This window comes from Hyperoodon ampullatus (assembly GCF_949752795.1).
Source record: "Hyperoodon ampullatus genome assembly, chromosome: 3".
NCBI classification, from domain to species: Eukaryota; Metazoa; Chordata; class Mammalia; order Artiodactyla; family Ziphiidae; genus Hyperoodon; species Hyperoodon ampullatus.
Genome location: NC_136916.1, coordinates 5,306,186 through 5,327,588, shown reverse-complemented (window position 1 = coordinate 5,327,588; position 21,403 = coordinate 5,306,186). Strand labels below are relative to the sequence as shown.

The following is a 21,403-nucleotide window of genomic DNA, read 5'->3' as shown; positions in this document are numbered from 1 at the left end:
CCCGAAAGCCCCAGCCCAGCCAAGAAGTAACCGAGACTGTACCCAGTCCCCAGGGCGGAGAACGGGGGAGGAAGGAGGCTCCAGGGCGCCCCCGCCCTAACCCCCCGCCCAGCCTTCCCCATTGGTTGGCGCACTCTGCCTCCGGGATGGCAGTGGGAGGGGACCCTTCTTCCTAACCGGCTTATAAAAACTGCGCCCTCGGCGGGGTCCGGTCCTCTGCCACTCTCGCTCCGGGGTCCCCGCGCCAGATACGCAGCAGCGCTCCCTTTGCCCACACCCACCGCGCCCTCGCGCGCCTCTCTTCCCGGAGCCAGCCCGCGCAACCGCAGCCGCCCAGCCCACCGCCGCCCTCTGCAGTCATGTCCAGCAGGTCCATGTCCTCGTCCTCCTACCGCAGGATGTTCGGCGGCCCCGGCACCGCGAGCCGGCCGAGCTCCAGCCGGAGCTACGTGACCACGGCCACCCGCACCTACACCCTGGGCAGCTCGCTGCGCCCCAGCACCAGCCGCAGCCTCTACGCCTCGTCCCCGGGCGGCGTGTACGCCACGCGCTCCGCGGCCGTGCGCCTGCGGAGCAGCGTGCCCGGCGTGCGCCTGCTGCAGGACTCGGTGGACTTCTCGCTGGCCGACGCCATCAACACCGAGTTCAAGAACACGCGCACCAACGAGAAGGTGGAGCTGCAGGAGCTGAACGACCGCTTCGCCAACTACATCGATAAGGTGCGCTTCCTGGAGCAGCAGAACAAGATCCTGCTGGCCGAGCTCGAGCAGCTCAAGGGCCAGGGCAAGTCGCGCCTGGGGGACCTCTACGAGGAGGAGATGCGAGAGCTGCGCCGGCAGGTGGACCAGCTCACCAACGACAAAGCCCGCGTCGAGGTGGAGCGCGACAACATGTCCGAGGATATCATGCGTCTCCGGGAGAAGTAAGGAGGCGCCCACGCGGGGCCGCGGGAGGGAAAGAGAGGGGAAGCGGAGCCGCCACGCCCTTGGGGATGTGGCCCGGGCGGCGGCTGCCCGGGGGACAGCGGGGGAGCAGGGCTGTGACTGCCGCGGCGCGGCCCCGCCCTGAACCCACATCTTGCAACTTAGCGTTTCCCCTCTAGCCCCACTCATTTGCCCAAGAACGCCTGTCTCAGAAACTTTCAGATTTCTTAAAACTACCGCTCTGTCTGTCCTCGAAGGCCCTTGCAAACGATGCGTGCGACTTCCCCAAACTTTGAGAAAGTTTCCTGCCCCCCACCACCACGGCGGGCTGCCAGCCACGGGGCCGTGCAGGGAGCGAGACAAAGGGACTGCAGAGTCTCCTCCGGGGTGGGGTGGTGGCAGTCGTCTCGTAGGTCGTGGTGGCGACCGTGATTGCCTTTCCACGCGGTGGCCAAGGCCCCGCTCAAACTAGCCGAGGGCAGCAGCCCTAAAAGCCGCGGTCGCTGGCTGCCCGCGGAGTGGCGCAGCAGCGCTGGTCTGGCGGCCACGGCGGGGTGTTTGGGTGTGGTCGCCCCGCCCCTGGCGGTTTCCCCGTGCCCCTGTGGTTAATGCGCGCCTGTTTTCAGGTTGCAGGAGGAGATGCTTCAGAGGGAGGAAGCCGAGAGCACCCTGCAGTCTTTCAGACAGGTTTGTAGATTCTGTTCCCACTCGCAGCCACCGGACGCCACCCACCCACGCGCCCCACGGACAGTTCTAAAAGTTGCCTTCACCCAAGTATAAATCGTGCCAAACTTCACGTCTGCGCTCCAAGCCCCCTAGTGGCAGAAAGAGCACAGTTCGGAGCTGCTCCGGACAAAAACCCTTGAATGATCAAACCGTTCTCTAGGACATAAAGGGAAGCCTTTAACTTTTTACTTTGTTTCAAGATTTTTTTCCCAAGAAATCATTTTTTTCCGTTTCATTTTTGCAACACGTTGATATTCTGATCTCGAACAGTTACAGTTTGATTTAGATGGCGGTTTGCCAAAGTCAAGTTGGCTACCTTTTACAAGGCCACCAAAAGCGCACTTCTGCCCTGTAGTTTCAAATGTAAAATGTATTGGAAGATAAGAAACTTAGTTTAACTGGACTTAAGCCAGCAAGTTTCTTTTCTTCACTGCAAGTTATACTGTGGCCCTAAGGTTAGATAGAAGTATCCCTATGCACAACTATTTTGTGACCTCATAAGGGTGAAAAGGAACCATCTGTCCCCTTGGCTGAAAGGTATTAATGGTTTCTACAGGCTTCACTATGGAATGTAGATACAGACATCCTGGCAAGTGGGGCCGTTCTGGCCGGAAAGAATAGGAGTCTTTGTGTTCCCAGAGACGCTTTGCAGCAGGCTGCATTCTTACGGACTATGTAATGATGCAAGCACCGTTCTAATTGGACACAAGTATTTGCTAACATCCCTTATCTAATATCTGGCCCAGACTCCGAGTATGTGATATGAAGAGTTCTTAAAGCTACAGTCATACCTCACATGTGGAAAGGCCTTTCTTTTTTGAACCTTTGTATTCTTTAGCATGTTCTCTCCATAAAGCATAAACCTGAAAATGAAGAATGGGGTTTTAAGTAAAAGGTTTTCTTGCTCCAAAGATAGATGGCCTTAAATGATTTTTAACTTAAAATTGAAATCCCAAAGCAGGAAGAGTCGCCAGCATAGCTGCATTCCCCTGAGCACTTACTGGGACCGCTATAAAAGCTCCTTCAGACAAACAGTCTAGAATAACATTTTGAAGCAGAAATACATTTACCAAATTAAACACAGCAATGAGTAGTTTATTTTAGTCATGGGGCGTTTCTGATCATCATGTCTGTAGTGTTTTCTACCCCCAGTAGTAACCTCATATAAATCAATATTAGTATAAATTGTCCCTATTTAGGGATGAGGTAAAACCCCTCATATTCTCTTCGAAGAAGTAGAATGTGACACACTGAACTTTTTTATAGAGTAAATCATCTTGTATATCTTTTGTAGGGTTTAACAGCAAGCAAAAGTGAAATTTTTTCCCCAAGGCTGATTTTTTTATCACTTATTCCTCACTCCTTTTTCCATGAAGGTGATAGAAGCATGTCAATATTTTAAGACTGTAAGGCTATAAACTGTACTCCAAATATAATTGCTTACAAGATAAGAGGTATAACAATCCTCATGACATTCCCTTAAGGGGAAATTAAATCTTTGGGATGTAGCAGTTTACAGATGGTGGAAACAGAGAGCAGCAAAAATTTTACATACAGTTAACACTGTATGCATTTTGATCAGTCATTCTGAAACAAGCTAAGGAACCAAACTGACACAGTGCTAAGTGAAAAAAGATGTGGACACACCCTTGTGGGATGAGATAGGGGAGTTCCAGGAGAAAAATCTACCAGAAAAAGCAAAGCAAATACAGTTCAGGGTTACACTTCTTGTTCCTTATTTGCCTGAACTACGTTTTTGCCAGGGCACATCCTGAATTGGAGTATAAATCTAGCCTTGTAACTTGAATGCCAGATGACTTGCTTGGGATCCCAAGGATAAATTTCAAAAGAGTTGAGTGGGGCGGGAGGAAAGAGCTTATGTACTATGTGCTGAAACTTCTGGAGCACTCATTTCTGTTCTGCACGTTCTCATGTACACACGAAGTTGTGAAACCTGACCAACTCCCATTATCCTACTATTCCATGATGTTAACTCCCCAAAATGCTGTGGCATTGATTTCCTAGATTTAAAAAAAGTAATAGAAACTTCACTGATACAATGTGGATTCAATAATAATTGATTGACTGCAGCCTGCCATGTTGGCATACACTTATTTATTTATTTTAAAATTGTCTACTGGTCACCTTGAGTACAACCCAGCGCACCACAATTCAAATTTGTTAATGAAGAAAAGAAAACAGTAGGTTGTAGCACTGGGTGATTTACAAACTTATTCGAAGGTTATAAAATTTGTCAGTGCCCTTCTTTATAATAAAGAGACATAAGTTCATATAGTTCGTTTGAAATGAATACATGGGATAGGCCACAGACTTTAGCATCCTCCTTCATGCCCTGTCTTTTCTCTCTTCGAAACAGGATGTTGACAATGCTTCATTGGCACGTCTGGACCTGGAGCGTAAAGTGGAATCCTTGCAAGAAGAGATTGCCTTTTTGAAGAAACTGCACGATGAGGTAAGAGGAATCACAGTCTGTGAACCATTGTGGGTGACGCTGCCCCCGTACTCGGCACGGCTGACCGTCTGTCTTTTCTTTCCTCAGGAAATCCAGGAGCTGCAGGCCCAGATTCAAGAACAGCACGTCCAGATCGATATGGATGTTTCCAAGCCCGACCTCACGGCTGCCCTGCGTGACGTCCGCCAGCAGTACGAGAGCGTGGCTGCCAAGAACCTCCAGGAGGCTGAGGAATGGTACAAGTCCAAGGTGCGAAACGAGCAAGCGTGGCCAGAACGGAAGAAAAGCATTCTTTTCGGAAAACGCTGTACCTGTCTGCAATTCCTAAGTAGCTTTTTGCTGCCAAGTTTAGCTGGCTTTTCCCCCTGCGCGAGTTTTGTCTCTTGCCGCGTCCTCCCCACGACTCACACCCCCTCCGTTAGAAGAGCAGACGCCCTTGCCACTGCCCCGCTGTCACCCTACTTCCAGGTTACCCCCTTGTCCTTGACCTCCACCCTTCGAAAACGAGGGAAACAGAGGGAAGTTCTACTTGGACATCTCAACATTGGCCTTCCACCTCATTTCCTTTGGTTTTCAAAACAAACGAGGCGTGTCCTGGAACACGTTGCGATTTGAGCTTTGAGTGTAGAAGTTGGTTGGTATCATGCCTTATTTACGTATTTGTCTGTTTGCCATCTTTAAGCCGGCTCCGTTATCCAGGCCAGGTAGAACCTCAGAGGACTTGTGGACGAGGCACGTGGGTGACCCAGGTTTCTGCTTCCTCCCTGACAGTTCGCTGACCTCTCCGAGGCTGCTAACCGCAACAACGATGCCCTGCGCCAGGCCAAGCAGGAGTCGAACGAGTACCGTCGGCAGGTGCAGTCCCTCACCTGCGAGGTGGATGCCCTCAAAGGCACCGTGAGTATCAGAGCGCAAGAAGAGAGGGCCGATCACCAGCTTGGACCCATTTCAGGTGGCCAAGCTCAGGGTGCTATCGGAAGAAAACGTTGCTCAAAGGGAGAAAAATTTGCATTTTAGTCCAAAGCCAATGAGTCGCCAAGACAGATTCAAAAAGAACTTGCAGATCCCAAGGTTTTAGTTTACCTATATTACTGCTTCCACTAGGAAGGGACTTGGTACTTGTATTTTCCGCTGAAAATGGGAGCGTTCCCCATTTGCTGCTAGGGGAAATGATTGCACATGGTCTGGAAGTGGTTGGGGGGATAGCTCTGTTTGTTCGTTAGTTTCTGGGAGATAACACCGGCGGCCTTTCTCATCTCCCCTGCAGAACGAGTCTCTGGAACGCCAGATGCGTGAAATGGAAGAGAACTTTGCCGTGGAAGCTGCTAACTACCAAGACACTATTGGCCGCCTGCAGGACGAGATTCAGAACATGAAGGAAGAGATGGCTCGTCACCTGCGTGAATACCAAGATCTGCTGAATGTTAAGATGGCTCTCGACATCGAGATTGCCACCTACAGGAAGCTGCTGGAAGGAGAGGAGAGCAGGTAGGGAACGGGGCTCGTGGGAGTGAAGGCCACGCTGCCCTGTGTGAGGTATTAGGCCCCTTGCTTTCCATGAGTCACCTCATTTCATCTTCAGAGCCTTGCTTCAAGGTAGCGATTTACCCCTTTTTACAGATGAGGAACGTTCAGTTCAGATCTGGAGATGTGAGTTCCTTCTCCTAGTCAGTTAATATCTGAGCTGGGATTTCAACCTACGATTGACTCTGAAAACCAAGAGTCACTCTGTCACACCTCCAGCCCCTTGGAGCAAATGCTTGGAGTAAAATATTTAAATGTACGAATGAGACCGATCATAGGTAAATGCTTCTGAAGCAAATCCCTCCCCTCTGGATGGTAAATCTTCTTATTTGATGAAAATAAGTGTATCAATGTATTCCTTGTTGTTTTCCGAAAAGGTTTTACTGTTTTTCTTTGTCTCTTTCTAGGATTTCTCTGCCCCTTCCAAACTTTTCTTCCCTGAACCTGAGGGGTAAGCATTTGATTCTCCTTTATGAAATATTTTATTTTTTCGGCTGCACTGCACGGCCCGTGGGATCTTAGTTCCCCCACCAGGGGTCAGACCCGGGCCCCCTGCAGGGGAAGTGCAGAGTCCTAACCACAGGACCGCCAGGGAAGTCCTTATGAAAAATTGTAGCAGCTTGTAACCGTTCTGTTTATAAAGCACTCATTTTTAAAATGATACTTGAAAAATGCCATACAAGAGAAGAGTCTCTCAGATAGGCATAATTTTCAAACAAGGACTGTCTTACATTTTCTACGTCCAGTTAAAGTGAAATTCCATTTTTTTTCCCTCCTGTTGGAGCATACACTGAAGTAGTCCATCTCATCCGGATGCTACAGTGTTGTTAGCCCCTGGGTTTTAAAACAGGTGATAGTCTTTAGAATTATTGTGGGAATAGTGCTTTAAACAATCATGAACAAAAAATCATCATTCTTTGGACAAAATCGTCTCTTGTCTTTTTAAAATTTTCATTTTTGGGCCTCCCTGGTGGCGCAGTGGTTGAGAGTCCGCCTGCCGATGCAGGGGATACGGGTTCGTGCCCCGGTCTGGGAGGATCCCATATGCCGCGGAGCGGCTGGGCCCGTGAGCCATGGCTGCTGAGCCTGCGCATCCGGAGCCTGTGCTCCGCAACGGGAGAGGCCACAACAGTGAGAGGCCCGCGTACCACACACAAAAAAAAAAAAAAAAAAAAAAAAAAATTTTCATTTTTACTCATTTTGGACCTGTTTTCTTTATTCAGAAACCAATCTGGATTCACTCCCTCTGGTGGACACCCATTCAAAAAGGACACTTCTGATTAAGACGGTTGAAACCAGAGATGGACAGGTTGGTATCTTTAAATCAAAATGGGAGTAATTTCAGACAGGCATTGATAAACTTTTAGATCACTAAGTCTATCTCAGATACAGCTAGCTAATTTGGGAGGTTTCAGTTTCACTCATGCCTCCTAAAAAGAGAATAGGTCGACCTCTTCCAGCACTACACACAGCCATCTAATTGTTTGGCTCCTAGATGTGAAGGTGGGATAGTAGTCTGCCTTTGTCTAAAATTAGTGATTTCCTTTGGTGCTTGATTTGAAACAGGAGAACTGCTTCCTTAAGTTACTTCCTAAACTAGTTTCATTAGACTGCCTCAGTAGCAGGAATGTTTTGATCCTGGACATAACGGCCTTCCCGGGACACTCCTAGACCCTGTCATGATGTAATACAAGGACATGCCCTATGATCAAGTAGTTTCTCATTACCTCTCTATGCCAGGAAAGAAATGGTCAAAATGTATCGTAATCTTCATGTAAATCTTCCCTTGCACATAAAATGTACTTGCTGTACATTTTAATATGTTTTAATTGCTTTTAAACTTTGCTGCCTATGATTATTACAGCATTCTTCTTCATAAACAAAGTATTTTTTAAGTTTATTTTTTTAAGTCATAACATTCTATCGGATACATATTTTGCCTACAGGTGAAGCGCATCTTACATATGTATCTGTCCCTGCTTGCTGTGACTCTTGGTCACGCAGGACCAACGTGATCTTCCAACTTTCACAATAAATTATATGCCTTTCCTAGGATTTTTCTTTGACATGCTTTATGGGGTAATTTAATCATTAGTGTGTAGTATTATATTTGATTTGAGTTCTGTTTTTCTTAACAGGTTATCAACGAAACTTCCCAGCATCACGATGATCTGGAATAAAAACTGCACGTACTCCATGCGGCAAAATACTACCAGTGAGAATAAAAAAGAAATCCGTATCTTAAAGAAACAGCTTTCAAGTGCCTTTCTGCAGTTTTTTCAGGAGTGCAAGATAGATTTGAAATAGGAATAAGCTCTAGTTCTTGAGAACCAACACTCGTAAAAGATTTAGAAAAAAGTTTACAACATAATCTAGTTTACCGAAGACGCCTTGTGCTAGAATACTTTTTAAAAAGTATTTTTGAATACCATTAAAACTGCTTTTTTCCATCACGTATCTGACCAACTTGTTTCTGCTTCAATAAATCTTTGGAAAACTCTTTTGGTGTCTTGCTTATTTGATATCTAAACAGTTCTCTAAATTTTATGACAATATATGTTTTGGTTAAATATTTTTTGGTCTTATTGGTCAAATTCCCACAAAATCAAGGTTGGGTTAACTTGAGAAGTTCAACTTTATGCTTGAAGCGTAGCTCTTAATTTGGTCATTTTAGAGAGACCTCACTTCTTTTCAATTAAGTTATTTTTAAAATTCATAAATAGATGTTGTATAATAAAACAATTTGTAGACAAAATGATGATAGGTCTTTTCATAAAATGAATCCAGCTGGGTCCATGTCCATGTGTGATTTCAGTTCTAACAAATAGACCTCCTAAAATTAAAGAAACTGACTAAAATGAAAACTGCATTTTGGTATGTGCAGCATATACGTGGCACAAACTCCACTACAGGGGTTAAAGTGTAGGGCAACATCCAGGATATAACAGCTGCATCTTCCATTAGCAAGATGCAGAGAAATGGGACAAGTTCATTTAGTTCCAACGTGGGAAACTATCCTGCTTTTCTGTGTATCTATACCTATATGTGATACCTAAATCTATATATCCACCTACAGATATTTTTAAAGACTTGTGCTTTGGGGGAGTGATGTTAGACACAAAATAAAGGAAAATCCTTACCTGTTCATTGGGAGGTGAAATTAACACATGTGAGTCGTGGTAAAATGAGGCTAGTCTCTGATCAGCTGTCAAAACCTGGAGCAGGGCTTCCTTGGTGGCGCAGTGGTTGAGAATCTGCCTGCTAATGCAGGGGACACGGGTTCGAGCCCTGGTCTGGGAGGATCCCACATTCCGCGGAGCAACTAGGCCCGTGAGCCACAACTACTAAGCCGGCGCGTCTGGAGCCTGTGCTCTGCAACAAGAGAGGCCACGAGAGTGAGAGGCCCGCGTACCACGATGAAGAGTGGCCCCTGCTTGCCACAACTAGAGAAAGCCCTTGCACAGAAACGAAGACCCAACACAGACAAAAAAAAATTTTTTTAATAAATTAATTAAAAAAGAAGGCTCAACATTAAAAAAAAAAAACAAACCTGGAGCAATGAGAATGAAGTGCTGTGGTCGTGAAAACCTTCCTATAGGTCACACAATGTGAGCAGAGTTTAGGAAGAGAGATAAAGTCAAATAAATGAAAGAGGAAGGGTATTGCCTGGAAGCAAGAGTTGTAATGGCCCAATGTATGTTCTGGAGGGAAATTTCCTTTGAGTAAGAAGTTCCTAGACTTAAGTCCCAATTTCCTGTATTACTAGGATTCCCTCTCCTCCAGGAATGATGTGGTAGGCATTCCTTGTTTTTTGTGTTTTTTTGAGAGGGGAGCCACACAGCACCTGGGATCTTAGTTCCCCGACCAGGGATCGAACCTGAGCCCCCTGCCATGGAAGCGCAGAGTCTTAACCACTGGACCACCAGGGAAGTCCCTCCTTGTAATTTTTAAGTGTTTGTATCTACCTCTTGGTAGAGTTGCTCAGGGAAAAGTAAGATGGTTTACACTTAGTTTAACTAAATGCCAGACACTGTGCTAAGTAATATTAGTTGTGATTTTCATCATTTTTGATACTGTGGGTACCACATGAGTAAAGAAAGAATTGGCCCAGGGAAGTGACCCCTAGTCAGGGTGATTTACATCCTAGTCTGCATAGGATGGTACGGTTTATGCTTACTTATTAATAATGCCCCCTTTCAGACTCACAAGTGTACTAATTTGAACAACAGCTTCTATCTGGTCATCCTACCCTTAGCATAATCTTTTTTTTAAATTAATTTTTATTGGAGTCTAGTTGCTTTACAATGTTGTGTTAGTTTCTGCTGCACAGCAAAGTCAATCAGCTCTATGTATACATATATCCCCTCTTTTTTGGATTTCCTTCCCATTTAGTTCACCACAGAGCACTGAGTACCTACCCTTAGCATAATCTTATAGGAAAGGATATTCCTGCTGAGACTCCTTGAGTGGTCCTGCACCCCACCCTCACTCCACCCCCATATCTGAATACTGATGTGTTAAGTTACATAATCAGCATTGCCAGAGCAAACATCCATCCCGGGGCTTGGGCCCTGAAGAAACTTCTTCTATTTGATCTTTAGGTTTGTTTTTTGTTCTTTAGCCATTTTCACCACATTCCTCTCAGCCTCCCAGTCCTATGACTCCTGTCTCTTCATCTCTACCCTACCGTTGGCTTAGGAGGATCATCCAGAGAAGACACTGGCCCCATATTAGTTTTCTTCAAGCATATAACCCTTCATTATTTAAAAAAAAAAGAAAGGAAGAAAGAAAGAGGGAAAGGAAGGAAGCTATAGCTCCCCACTCACCCCTCCTCCCAGGGGAAAAGGACCCAAGATGACAAAGTCTGCCCAAATACTTTGAGACTAGTGGGCTCCCGTCCCTTAAAAATTCCATATAGCTCTTTCTAAAATCACCTCCCTGAAACAAAAAAGATGAGCTTGCCTCCCTTATCTGCGGCTGTCAGAAATCAGCCCTTCTGAAAAGCCTCACAGGGCCCCGCCTTGTAGGAATTCAAATCTATTTAAGTCTTTTAAATGTTTGTCTTTAATTACACAGTTAGCATTTTCCTTACCTGCCACTTTGAAAAACGAATAAAAAGAAATGATGTTCTCACCACCTATGGTGAAGTAAAGATGAATGCTTGGTTCTTTTATGTATAACATTAATCCCAGATTAAAGGAGATTAAAAAAAAAGTAGGGGATGGAGAGAAGAAAACTATGACATAGAGTGTGAAGTCTCAAAAAAGTTACCAAGGGGACGGTGCAGTCTGTGGAAATAATGTGAAAATTAAGTCCTGCTAAGGTTTCTCACCATCGTGATAGACGGACTAGGTGGCTGGTGACAGAGACAAACGTCCGACTGAGTTACAGCGTGTCTATCGTGAGGTCCGCCTTCCCATGACCAGCCTCTGACAAAGGCGCTGGGAAAGGAACTCTCCTTTCCAAGGCTGTGGGACTAAAGGAGGAACTGTGTGTGGTGATGGGGGACGGGTGGGAGGACACCAGCTTCCCCTGGTCTTTTCCTGAAGAAAACAAGGTTGAAGCAGACCCTGTGCCCCAAAGAAGGCTCTCTCCCCAACCTGCCAGGCTTCAGCTAAACAAAGGGTCTCTATAAATCTGCTGGGGCTGCCATAACAAAGTACCACAAACTGGGTGGTTTAAGTAGCAGAAGTTAATTTTCTCATAGCTCTGGAGGCTGGAAGTCCAAAATCAAGGTGCTGACAGGGTTGGTTTCTCCTGAGGCCTCTCCCGTTAGTAATCTCTTCTTGTAAGGAAACCAGTCATATTGGATTAGGTCAAATGACCTCATTGTACCTTAATCACCTCTTTAAAGACCCCATGTAGGGCTTTCCTGGTGGCGCAGTAGTTGAGAGTCCACCTGCCGATGCAGGGGACACGGGTTCGTGCCCCGGTCTGGGAAGATCCCATGTGCCGCGGAGTGGCTGGGCCCGTGAGCCATGGCCGCTGAGCCTGCGTGTCCGGAGCCTGTGCTCCACAACAAGAGAGGCCACAACAGTGAGAGGTCCGCGTACTGCAAAAAGAAAAAAAACAAACAGACACAGAGAACTTGCTTTCCCTCTGCCCTGCTCTCTGCCCTGGGAGGGTACCACGAGAAGCCGACAAAGAGAAGCAGGCTCTCATCGGACACCGGATCTGCTGGCGCCTTGATCTTGGACTTCCAGCCTCCAGAACTGTGAGAAGTAAAGTTCTGTTGTTTAAGCCCTCCAGTCCACGGTATTCTGTTACAGCAGCCTGAACTAAGGCAAACAGGGGATGTTGTGTACGAGGTGTTGGATGCATCTTACTTCCCAAATGTTGCAAAGAGGATACACAGGTCACTTCAGGTCAATTCAGCTCTACTCAGGCTGACCTAAGGTGGAGAAAGTTCCTGTTCTGTTCTTGGCATTCAGACCGTGGTTTGTAGTCCTGACGATGATCAGAATTCAATAACGGGCCTCTGTCTCCCCAGAATATGACATTTTCTCTATATTTTCCTTTATTTTATCACATTAATTGTAATTATTTCTTTTAAAAAAAGAAATTATTTCTTTTTTATTAGATTATTTAATAATTATTTAATAATTATTAATTTATTAAATTATTTCTGTAATTATTTCTTTTAAAAAAAGCGTGGGCTTTGTAGTTTGCAGCTCTTATTTGAGGCACGTGGGCTCAGTAGTTGTGGCGCGCGGGCTTAGTTGCCTGGTGGCATGTGGGATTTTAGTTCCCAGGCCCAGGATTGAACCCAAGTCCCCTGCGTTGGAAGGCAGATTCTTTACTGCTGGACCACTAGGGAAGTCCCTATTATTTCTTAATATTTGTTTAAAGGTCTTTGTCTGCTCATGTCAATATGTGAATCACGTGTGAATTTGTTTATAGTGTCTGTTTTCTCTTTTGGTTTTTGATTATTTGGTCCTTTTTTTTTTTTTTAGCACACCTCAGTTTTTTTACTGCATGCTGAACATTTTAAATGAATGCTTGTTTAGGCTCTGGGCAATGTCTTCATTCTCTAAAAAGGAAGAATAGTTTTCTTTTTACAGGCAAATAGAGTACCAGTGGGTCACCTTGATCCTGGTAAGGGTTAGTTACAGTTTTTGTTAGGTCTTGTCTATTTTAACTCCATTATCTTAGTACTGGTCCTCACCTCTCAAATGTGTTCCTTAGCCCCAGGATAGGGCCTTTCTGGATCTCAGCTATAGCCTGGATGCATTTATCGAAGCCCTTCCACTTCGGCAGACACTCTAGCCTGCTCAGCTTTTAGTTTGCTTGCTACTATTTTCTGCTGGGTTTCCTGGATTCTCACCCTGAACATAAACAGCCTATGAGATGACCAACAATTTGATGCTTCTCTGTCAACTTAGCCTAGTAAGAACACCATTTTATGTTGAGCTGTCTCCCTCATTTAGAAACTGCCCTCATGGGAAAAACCAAGCGAATGTGGATTTCACCTTGGAGTCTGCTTCTCTGAAGGAATATAGCCCTTAATCTCCATTCTTGACTGTATTGGTTGCTCTCAAAATAATTACACAGTTGTGTGCATGTTTGTGTCTGATCATGCATGTATGTGTGTGCTCCAGCTATTATAGTTGTTTTCATGGAGCAGACAGGTATTCAGTTATCAATTAATACTATGAACCATACAATTATAAAACTCAGCAGCTTAGAACAACAATTTATGATTCTGTGGGTTGACCAGACTCAGCTGGGGAGCCTTTACTTGGGATCATTCATGCAATTGCTATCAGGTGGTAGCTCAGGCTGGGGTCATCTGAAGCCTTCACTGGACTTGACATAGAAGATGACTTCCTCATTCTTAAGTCTCTTGCCTCAGCGTTCTTTGCCTTCTTTCGCTTCCCAGATATTGTCTCATAATCCATGGCTTAGGTTTCTCGCAGCGTAGTCTGAGGATAGTTATACTTCTTACAGTGTGACCCACTGCTAAGAGGCAGGAAGCAGAAATATCCAGGTTTGATAAGGGCTATGTCTGTAAATAACACAGCGTAATTTCCACTGCATTCCATCGGTCAAACCAGCCACAGAGACCACCCAAATTCAAGGGTGGAGAATTAGAGTGTACCTCTCCACGTGGAAGTGGCAAGGTGACATCACAGAAGAGCCTGTGGAATGAGAGCGAACGTTGTGGCCACATCTTTGGAAAATACAGATTGCCACAGAGGTTGAAATCAAAAGTTCCAATCAAAACTGACTTAAGACTATAAAAAAAACCTGAATAGTCTTTCTTAAAAGAAAATATCGAGAACAGGGGACTCTCCTGGCAGTCCAGTGGTTAAGACTTCGCCTTCCAATACAGGGGGTGCAGGTTCGATCCCTGGTCAGGGAGCTAAGATGCCACATGCCTCGCAGCCAAAAAACCAAAACATAAAACAGAAGGAATATTGTAACAAATTCAGTAAAGACTTTAAAAATGGTCCACATCAAAAAAAAGAAAAGAAAATATCAAGAACAGATATCCCAACAGTTGAATTCCACCAAATATGTAATGTACACATTCCAAATCATCACAAACATTTTCAATTTATAAAAATGAGAGAACCGTTTCTAACTCATTATATGAAGAAAGCATAACCTTAATCCCCAAATGAGACAAGGACCCAGTAGGAGATGAACACTGCAGGTCAACTTTCTCCATGGATAGAGATGCAAATATCCTCACAAAACATCAGCACACCAACTTGTGTTGGCTGAGGTTCTCTGAACAGCAAAAGATGGAATTAGATGTACAAGAGATGTATTTTGATGGATAAATGGGAAGACATAGGAAGAGATAGGTGAGCCTTTAGGCTGCAATATAGGTCTGACACCAGTGAAAGGAGAGAGGGAAGGATGGAATCGTAGGAGTAGCCTCAGACTGCAGTGTTGATTTAAGAAAGTTTCAGCAAAGCCTATGGAAGTTCCTCAAGTCAGTGGCTGGTTAGAGAGTCCCATGTCCCACAGGAATGGCTCAGTACTATAATCTTGACCCTGTTCAGTCACTGGTTTGGGAGCAGCCCAGGGGAAATGTGTCCTTGACCCAAATGTGGTGGTGAATCCAGAGGGATGACAGTAGGGCCATGAGTCAATTACGTTTCTTGAAACAGGAGATGTAAGTGATGTATCTTCCTTATCACTAAACAAATCAAGCAATATATTTAAAAACAATACTTATGTATTCTAAACATATAAAAATAATAAATGTTGCATATATATAGCTCAGGGATACAAGAGTATTTTAATATTAAAACTGATTAACATAATTTAACATTTTGACATATGAAAGGAGAAACCCATATGATTCACTTAATAGACACAGAAAAAAGTTTCATAAAAGTCAAACCTAATTAATATAAAAACTTTTAGAAGAATAAGAATATAGAGGGACTTCCCTGGTGGCCCCGTGGTGAAGAATCTACCTGCCAATGCAGGGAACATGGGTTCAATCCCTGGTCTGGGAAGATCCCACATGCCACAGAGCAACCACTGAGCCTGTGCTCTACAGCCCGCGAGCCACAACTACTGAAGCCTGCACACCTAGAGCCTGTGTTCCACAACAAGAGAAGCCACTGCAATGAGAAGCCTGCACACCGCAACCAAGAGTAGTCGCCGCTCGCTGCAACTAGAGGAAGCCCGCGTGCAGCAATGAAGACCCAACGTAGCCAAAAATAAATAAATAAAATAAATAAATGTAAGAATATAGAGAATATTTCTTAACTCAATATAAGGTAGCTATAAGAAAGCAAAAGTAAACATAAAAAACAATGGCGAAATAATATAATTATTCCCTTTAAGATCAAGAAAAACAGGGACACCCACTATCTCTGCTCCTATTCAATACTGTACTACAGTGAAAAAGAATTAAAAACATAGCAATAGAAAGAAGAGATAAAACTGTCATTAATTGCAAATAATATAACTGCTTATTTGGAAAACCCAAAACTATCTACAGATAAATTATGTGCAAAGAAAAGCAAAGGGTTGAGAAGAAATAAGATACTCTTTTAGATAAAATAAACACCACATTAGAAAGACATGTCTTACCAGATAGGGCTATAGTAAAATATAATAGTGTAGTATTGGTGTAGAGATAGACATCAAGAGAATACACAGTAAGTCCCCTACATACAAACGAGTTCTGTTCCGAGAATGCGTTCTTAAGTCCAATTTGTTCGTAAGTCCAACAAAGTTAGCCTAGGTACCCAACTAGCACAATTGGCTATGTAGTACTGTACTGTAATAGGTTTATAATACTTTTCACACAAATAATACATAAAAGACAAACACAAAAAATAAAGAAAACATTTTTAATCTTACAGTATAGTACCTTGAAAAGTACAGTAGTACAGTACAAGAGCTGGCATCCCGGGGCTGGCATCGAGTGAACAGGCAGACACATGAACTAACTTACGTGACTGGACATGTGAACACAGCACATTCGCAACTGAAAGTTCACAACTTGAAGGTTAGTATGTAGGGGACTTACCCCCAAATAAACCCATGGATCTTAGTTTGAGCTGCTATAACAAAATATCATAGACTGAGTGTCTTAAACAACAAACATTTAGGTCTCACAGTTGGGGAGGCTGAGAAGTCCAAGATCAAGGTGCTGGTAGATTTGGTGTCTGGTAAGAGTCCACTTCCTGGTTTGCAGATGGCCGTCTTCTTCCTTTGTCCTCATATGGCAGAGAGAGAGAGAGAGATTGAAAGCTAGCTCTCTGGTTGCTTCTTCTTTTTTTTTTTTTTTTGCGGTACGCAGGCCTCTCACTGCTGTGGCCTCTCCCATTGTGGAGCACAGGCTCCGGATGTGCAGGCCCAGCAGCCATGGCTCACGGGCCATATGCTGAATGTATGGCTAACATACATTCTTTCTTTTTTATGGCTGAGTAATATTCCATTGTATATATAGACCACATCTTCTTTCTCCATTCATCTGTTGATGGACACTTAGGTTGCTTCCATGTCTTGGCTATCGTAAATAATGCTGCTATGAACATAGGGATGCATGTATCTTTTTGAATTATAGTTTTGTCTGGATATACGTCCATGCTCTGTGGCATGCGGGATCCTCCCGGACTGGGGCACGAACCCGCATCCCCTGCATCGGCAGGTGGACTCTCAACCACTGCGCCACCAGGGAAGCCCTCTGGTTGCTTCTTATAAGGGCACTAGCCCCACTGTGAGGACCCCATCCTTATCACCTCATCTAACCCTAATTACCTCCAAAGGCCCCTTCAAATACCTTCACATTGGGGTTTAGGGCTTTCAACCTATGAATTTTGAGGGGACACAAACATTCAGTTCATAACACCAAGTGTATGGAAATTTGCTTTATGAGAGAGTGAGCACTGTTCTAACATACATTAATTGGAAAATCATCTTGAGAAGGACCCTTGAAGGGGAGATGCACCATTGTATATCCAAAACTTTTTCTGAAGCCTTTCTGTAATAGAGACCCAATCTTCTCTTTCAGCTATTGCCTTCCTGAACTTGAAGCAATGAATATCTCCTTGAGGAAAAGAGATGATAACTGGATGCTTTTAATGTCCCTTTATGAGTTGTCAAAGATTTCTTTGACACTTAACAAATTCCATACCTAATAGTTCACTGTCTATGAAAAAAATTAATTTTTTAAATTTAATTTTTATTTTATATTGGACTATAGTTGATTTACAATGTTGTGTTAGTTTCAGATGTACAGCAAAGTGGTTCAGTTATACATATACATATATCCGTCCTTCTTCAGATTCTTTTCCCATTTAGATTATTACAGAATATTGAATAGAGTTCCCTGGGCTATACAGTAGGTCCTTGTCTTTAGATTTTTTTAGATTCTACACATAAGTGATATCATATGATATTCGTCTTTCTCTGTTTGACTTACTTCACTTAGCATGATAATCTCTAGGTCCATCCATGTTGCTGCAGAGGGCATTATTTCATTCATTTTTATGGCTGAGTAATATTCCATTGTATATATAGACCACATCTTTCTCCATTCATCTGTCGATGGACACTTAGGTTGCTTTCATGTCTTGGCTATCATAAATAATGCTGCTATGAACATAGGGATGCATGTATCTTTTTGAATTATAGTTTTGTCTGGATATATGTCCAGGAGTGGGATTGCTTGATCATATGGAAACTCTATGTTTAGTTTTTTAAGGCACCTCCATACTGTTCTCCATAGTAGCTGCACCGAGAAGCATGCATTTTAAGGGCAGAGGACCCTCAAAGCTATAACATGGCCTGGATGTACTAACCAAAATCAGCAGTAGCTAGATTACCTTTGGTAAATGGGTGTCCACACCGTTGATCACATGTGTAGCCTCTGAGTCTGCCACTGTGGCCACTCCATTTATGTGACTATTGTTCCAGTTCTAAGACAGAGGATAATGATGGTGGGCTAATGTCAGTTGCAGAGTCATTCTGTCTACTTGGGTGTTCGGTGTCTCTTCTGTCCTGGGATGTGTTCTGGTCAGCATTAATTGATACAAAAATCTCTACACCGTGCATCTCCCATATTCCTGTCCATATGCTTCTACTCCAGCCCTCCTTGTGTCTAACAGTCCAGTCCTTTTCTTTCCAGGAACTTGGCCAGCCTGCCGCGCTATGGGTCTCAGCCCAGGGATCTCTACATAGTCTCATCTCGGGCTGCTTCACCTCCTATGCCAGGTGCATCACTTGCATCCCTGCTCATTAGGAAGATTTTTGCCCTCCCCACTAGCTTTCAAGGCCACCCCTGAATGTGGCTGCAATAGAGCACCAAGTAGTTCATCCCCGACCCACAAACTGCGCCAACCCATCTGTACACCAAGTGCAAGTTTTTGCTGGTTGTATGGCACCTCGCCCCCAAATGGCCACAGGTGAGCAGGGGAAGGCCTACTAATACAAGCGCAGACGGTGACGTGGGCGTGTGGGCTGCCAGCTCCGGCAGCTTGCCTGTGCTCTCCTGTTCCTGCTCAGGCTCGACTCTGGATGTACCATTTCCATCTCTTCTAGGGTCCATAATGAGAAGACATAATTCTCCATTGCAGATGCAATGACCTTCCTTGAGAACACAGGGGTCTGTGTAGTAGTTCTCCCACCAGGGCTCTCCATAAACTACAGCCTCCTCCAACACGAGAGAGTCGGCTGGATTTTATGGCCAAAGCATCAAGGCTCTTGTACCACAGTCTGGTGGTACCTGCTGCAGAGTCTCTTCCTACTGTGGGCTCCACAAAGCCGGCAGCCTTGTGTGTTACCTGGTGTTTGGACCACAGCAGCATTCCCATGTGGAATATGTCTCAGTGATCCAAGGAAATCTAACAGGTAATGTGCCCTCTCCTTCCGGAAAAAAGATGCAAGATGCAGTAACAGCTTTTCACTTTGGAGGGAATATCCAGGCTTGCCCCTGACCACTGGACCCCACTGCTTTACTGAAATGGCAGGTCCCTGACTCTGACAGGGTTTACCCCCTGCCCTCCGGAGCACACAGTTCTTACCAAGGTCTCCAGTGTACCAGCCACGTCTTCCTTTCCGGGCCCGATCAGCATGGCGGCACTGATGTAGTGGATCCACGTGATGGTCCTAGGGATCTCCAGATCTCTTTGGATTACATCATGACTGAGGGTGGGAGACTGCATAGAAGCCTGAAGCAAAACTGTAAATGACTGCTCCTGTCCATTCCATATGAATGCAAATTGTTTCTGATAAGAATAGAAAATAGCCCCACCATGCTTGGGTCAAATCAAAGGCTGCATGCCATTTCCCTGAGGCACTTATTAACTTGCTCTAGCGATAATGCAGCATCCAGTACAGTAGATGAAACTGGGGATGCTACTTAGCTGAGTAAGCTGTAGTCTTTAGTCATTTTCCTGGATCCAGCGAGTTTCTGCAGGGCTCATACTGGTAAATTAAATGGAGATATGATAGAAACCACCACCATTGTATTCTTTTGGTTTTAAATGGTTGCACTTATGTTCGCCTGCCCCCTGCGATACGACATCGTTTGTGATTTAATCTTGACTGGGAGGGTGGAAAGGGGTAGTCTCCATCTGGCCTTTCCTAACCATGACAGCTGTTACCTCGTACACCACAGTCGCAATGTGACTACTCTAACTGTCATGTATGTCCATTTCCATTGCACACTCAGGGGCTGGGAGAACGACCAGTGGGTGATTCTTGTAGACACAGTGGACCCACTGTGAGCTGGACTTTATCCAGGACTATATTCATCTCCTGGACCCCATAATCCTCCATTCCAGCAAGGAGGCCATGGAATTGTCAGTGCACGCCCTGTGTCGAAAAGCCCTCAAAAAGTCTGGTTATTCCTCTTCCCCTGGAGTATAGTCACTCAAGTAAATGACTGCAGGTCCTTTTAGAGGCAGGACTTGGGGACAATTGCACGAATTACTGCTGAAGCATCTCAGGGTTCTTGCTCTAGGGGCTTGGCCACCTCTAGAGTCAAAGTGTTCTAGATCTGAACATTGGCTCCGTCCTTACGTCTGTTAACAAACCCAGCTCTGTGTCTGTCTCACAGAGCCCTGGCCGGCAGATTCATCTTACCACCTGTTTTCTCTGACCACTCCTGGTCCCAAATGTGTCTGTTCAGGTCTTCTAAGAAGTAGAAGCCAAAAAGGAATCGCTATACAAAAGATCTGTTGGATGAGGGACTTCCCTGGTGTTCCAGTGGTTAAGACTCGGCACTTCCATCGCAGGGGGCATGGGTTCAATCCCTGGTCAGGAAATTAAGATCCCACATGCCACACGGCATGGAACACAACGTTATTAAATAAATACATAAATAAATAAAATAAGACATTGTAAAAAAAAGATTTGTTGGATGAAATACCTATGACGGACAAAGGGAGCTAGAGAAGTAGGGAGGGAGAAGCTTCAGACCACAGGACAGGTCTGACGTCTGTGAAAGGAGAGAGGGAAGGAAGAATTGGATAGGAAGAGGCGCAGATTACAGTGCTGCTCTAAGAAAAGTCTTGGCCAGGCCAATGGGGAGTCTTGAGCAAAAGGCTTCCTTTAGAGAAATCTTGCATCCAACTAATGGTCCTATTCTAGCACACATGCTATGCTCAGTCGTTGGCTGGGAATGGTCTCAGGGCAGCATTGATTGAGAATGAATGGAGAGGTAGACCCCCAAAAAGTACCAGTTGGAGACAGTCAATGAGCTACATTCCACAGTGGGTTCTCTCGAAGGGAGTTTTGAACCACTGCGGTCACTCCACCCAGGACCACACAGCAATTCTTGTTAAAGAATATTTCCTTAGATGTAACATAACCTGCAAAGATTCCTCTCACCCTCCAATGAGGAGAAACGATTACATTATTAGACAGAGCAGTGTCTGCCCCTCATTCATTCTCTTGTTTTTCAGACGGTGTCCTGGCTCTGTGTGCATTTGAGAAAAGAAACCCATTACTTACTCATCCATCTCCTGATGGCCTCTCTTTAGCTACATGAAGGCCCTGCTCAAGTTTTTAAATGACATTTTCCTTTAAGATCACCTCCTCAAAGAGACTTAACTTTCTTCTTCACTTTCCGTTCCTTTACCTTATTTTTCTCCACAAAACTTATTATTGTCTATAATGTTATTCTGTATTTGTGTGTTTGTTGTTCAGTTTTCTGTGTCCCCTGTTTGAATGTAAACTCCATGACAGATGGGACCCCCCTTTGTCTTGTTCACCGTCATATCTTTAGTACTCAGCACACACATGCCTGACACACAGTACATGCTTAATATATGATGATTAA

At 44.7% G+C, this 21,403-nt stretch overlaps 1 protein-coding gene across 1 annotated transcript; it reads left to right on the top strand.

Annotated features, from left to right (window-relative positions):
* The first annotated feature begins 228 nt into the window (after window positions 1–228).
* VIM (vimentin) lies at window positions 229–8,146 on the top strand. The gene is made up of 9 exons (XM_079700469.1): window positions 229–922; window positions 1,550–1,610; window positions 4,027–4,122; window positions 4,210–4,371; window positions 4,894–5,019; window positions 5,390–5,610; window positions 6,054–6,097; window positions 6,870–6,955; window positions 7,785–8,146. Exons 1-9 carry the CDS (start codon window positions 360–362, stop codon window positions 7,824–7,826), a joined length of 1,401 nt encoding a protein of 466 aa, XP_079556595.1. The 5' UTR covers window positions 229–359; the 3' UTR covers window positions 7,827–8,146.
* Window positions 8,147–21,403: the final 13,257 nt, after the last annotated feature.

Bases quoted from the DNA above. Each gene is read 5' to 3' on its own strand.
- VIM (XM_079700469.1), top strand. From the start codon at position 360: ATGTCCAGCAGGTCCATGTCCTCGTCCTCCTACCGCAGGATGTTCGGC. The intron at 1,611-4,026 runs GTTTGTAGATTC...TCTTCGAAACAG, and splicing joins CCCTGCAGTCTTTCAGACAG to GATGTTGACAATGCTTCATT. The intron at 6,956-7,784 runs GTTGGTATCTTT...TTTTCTTAACAG, and splicing joins TTGAAACCAGAGATGGACAG to GTTATCAACGAAACTTCCCA.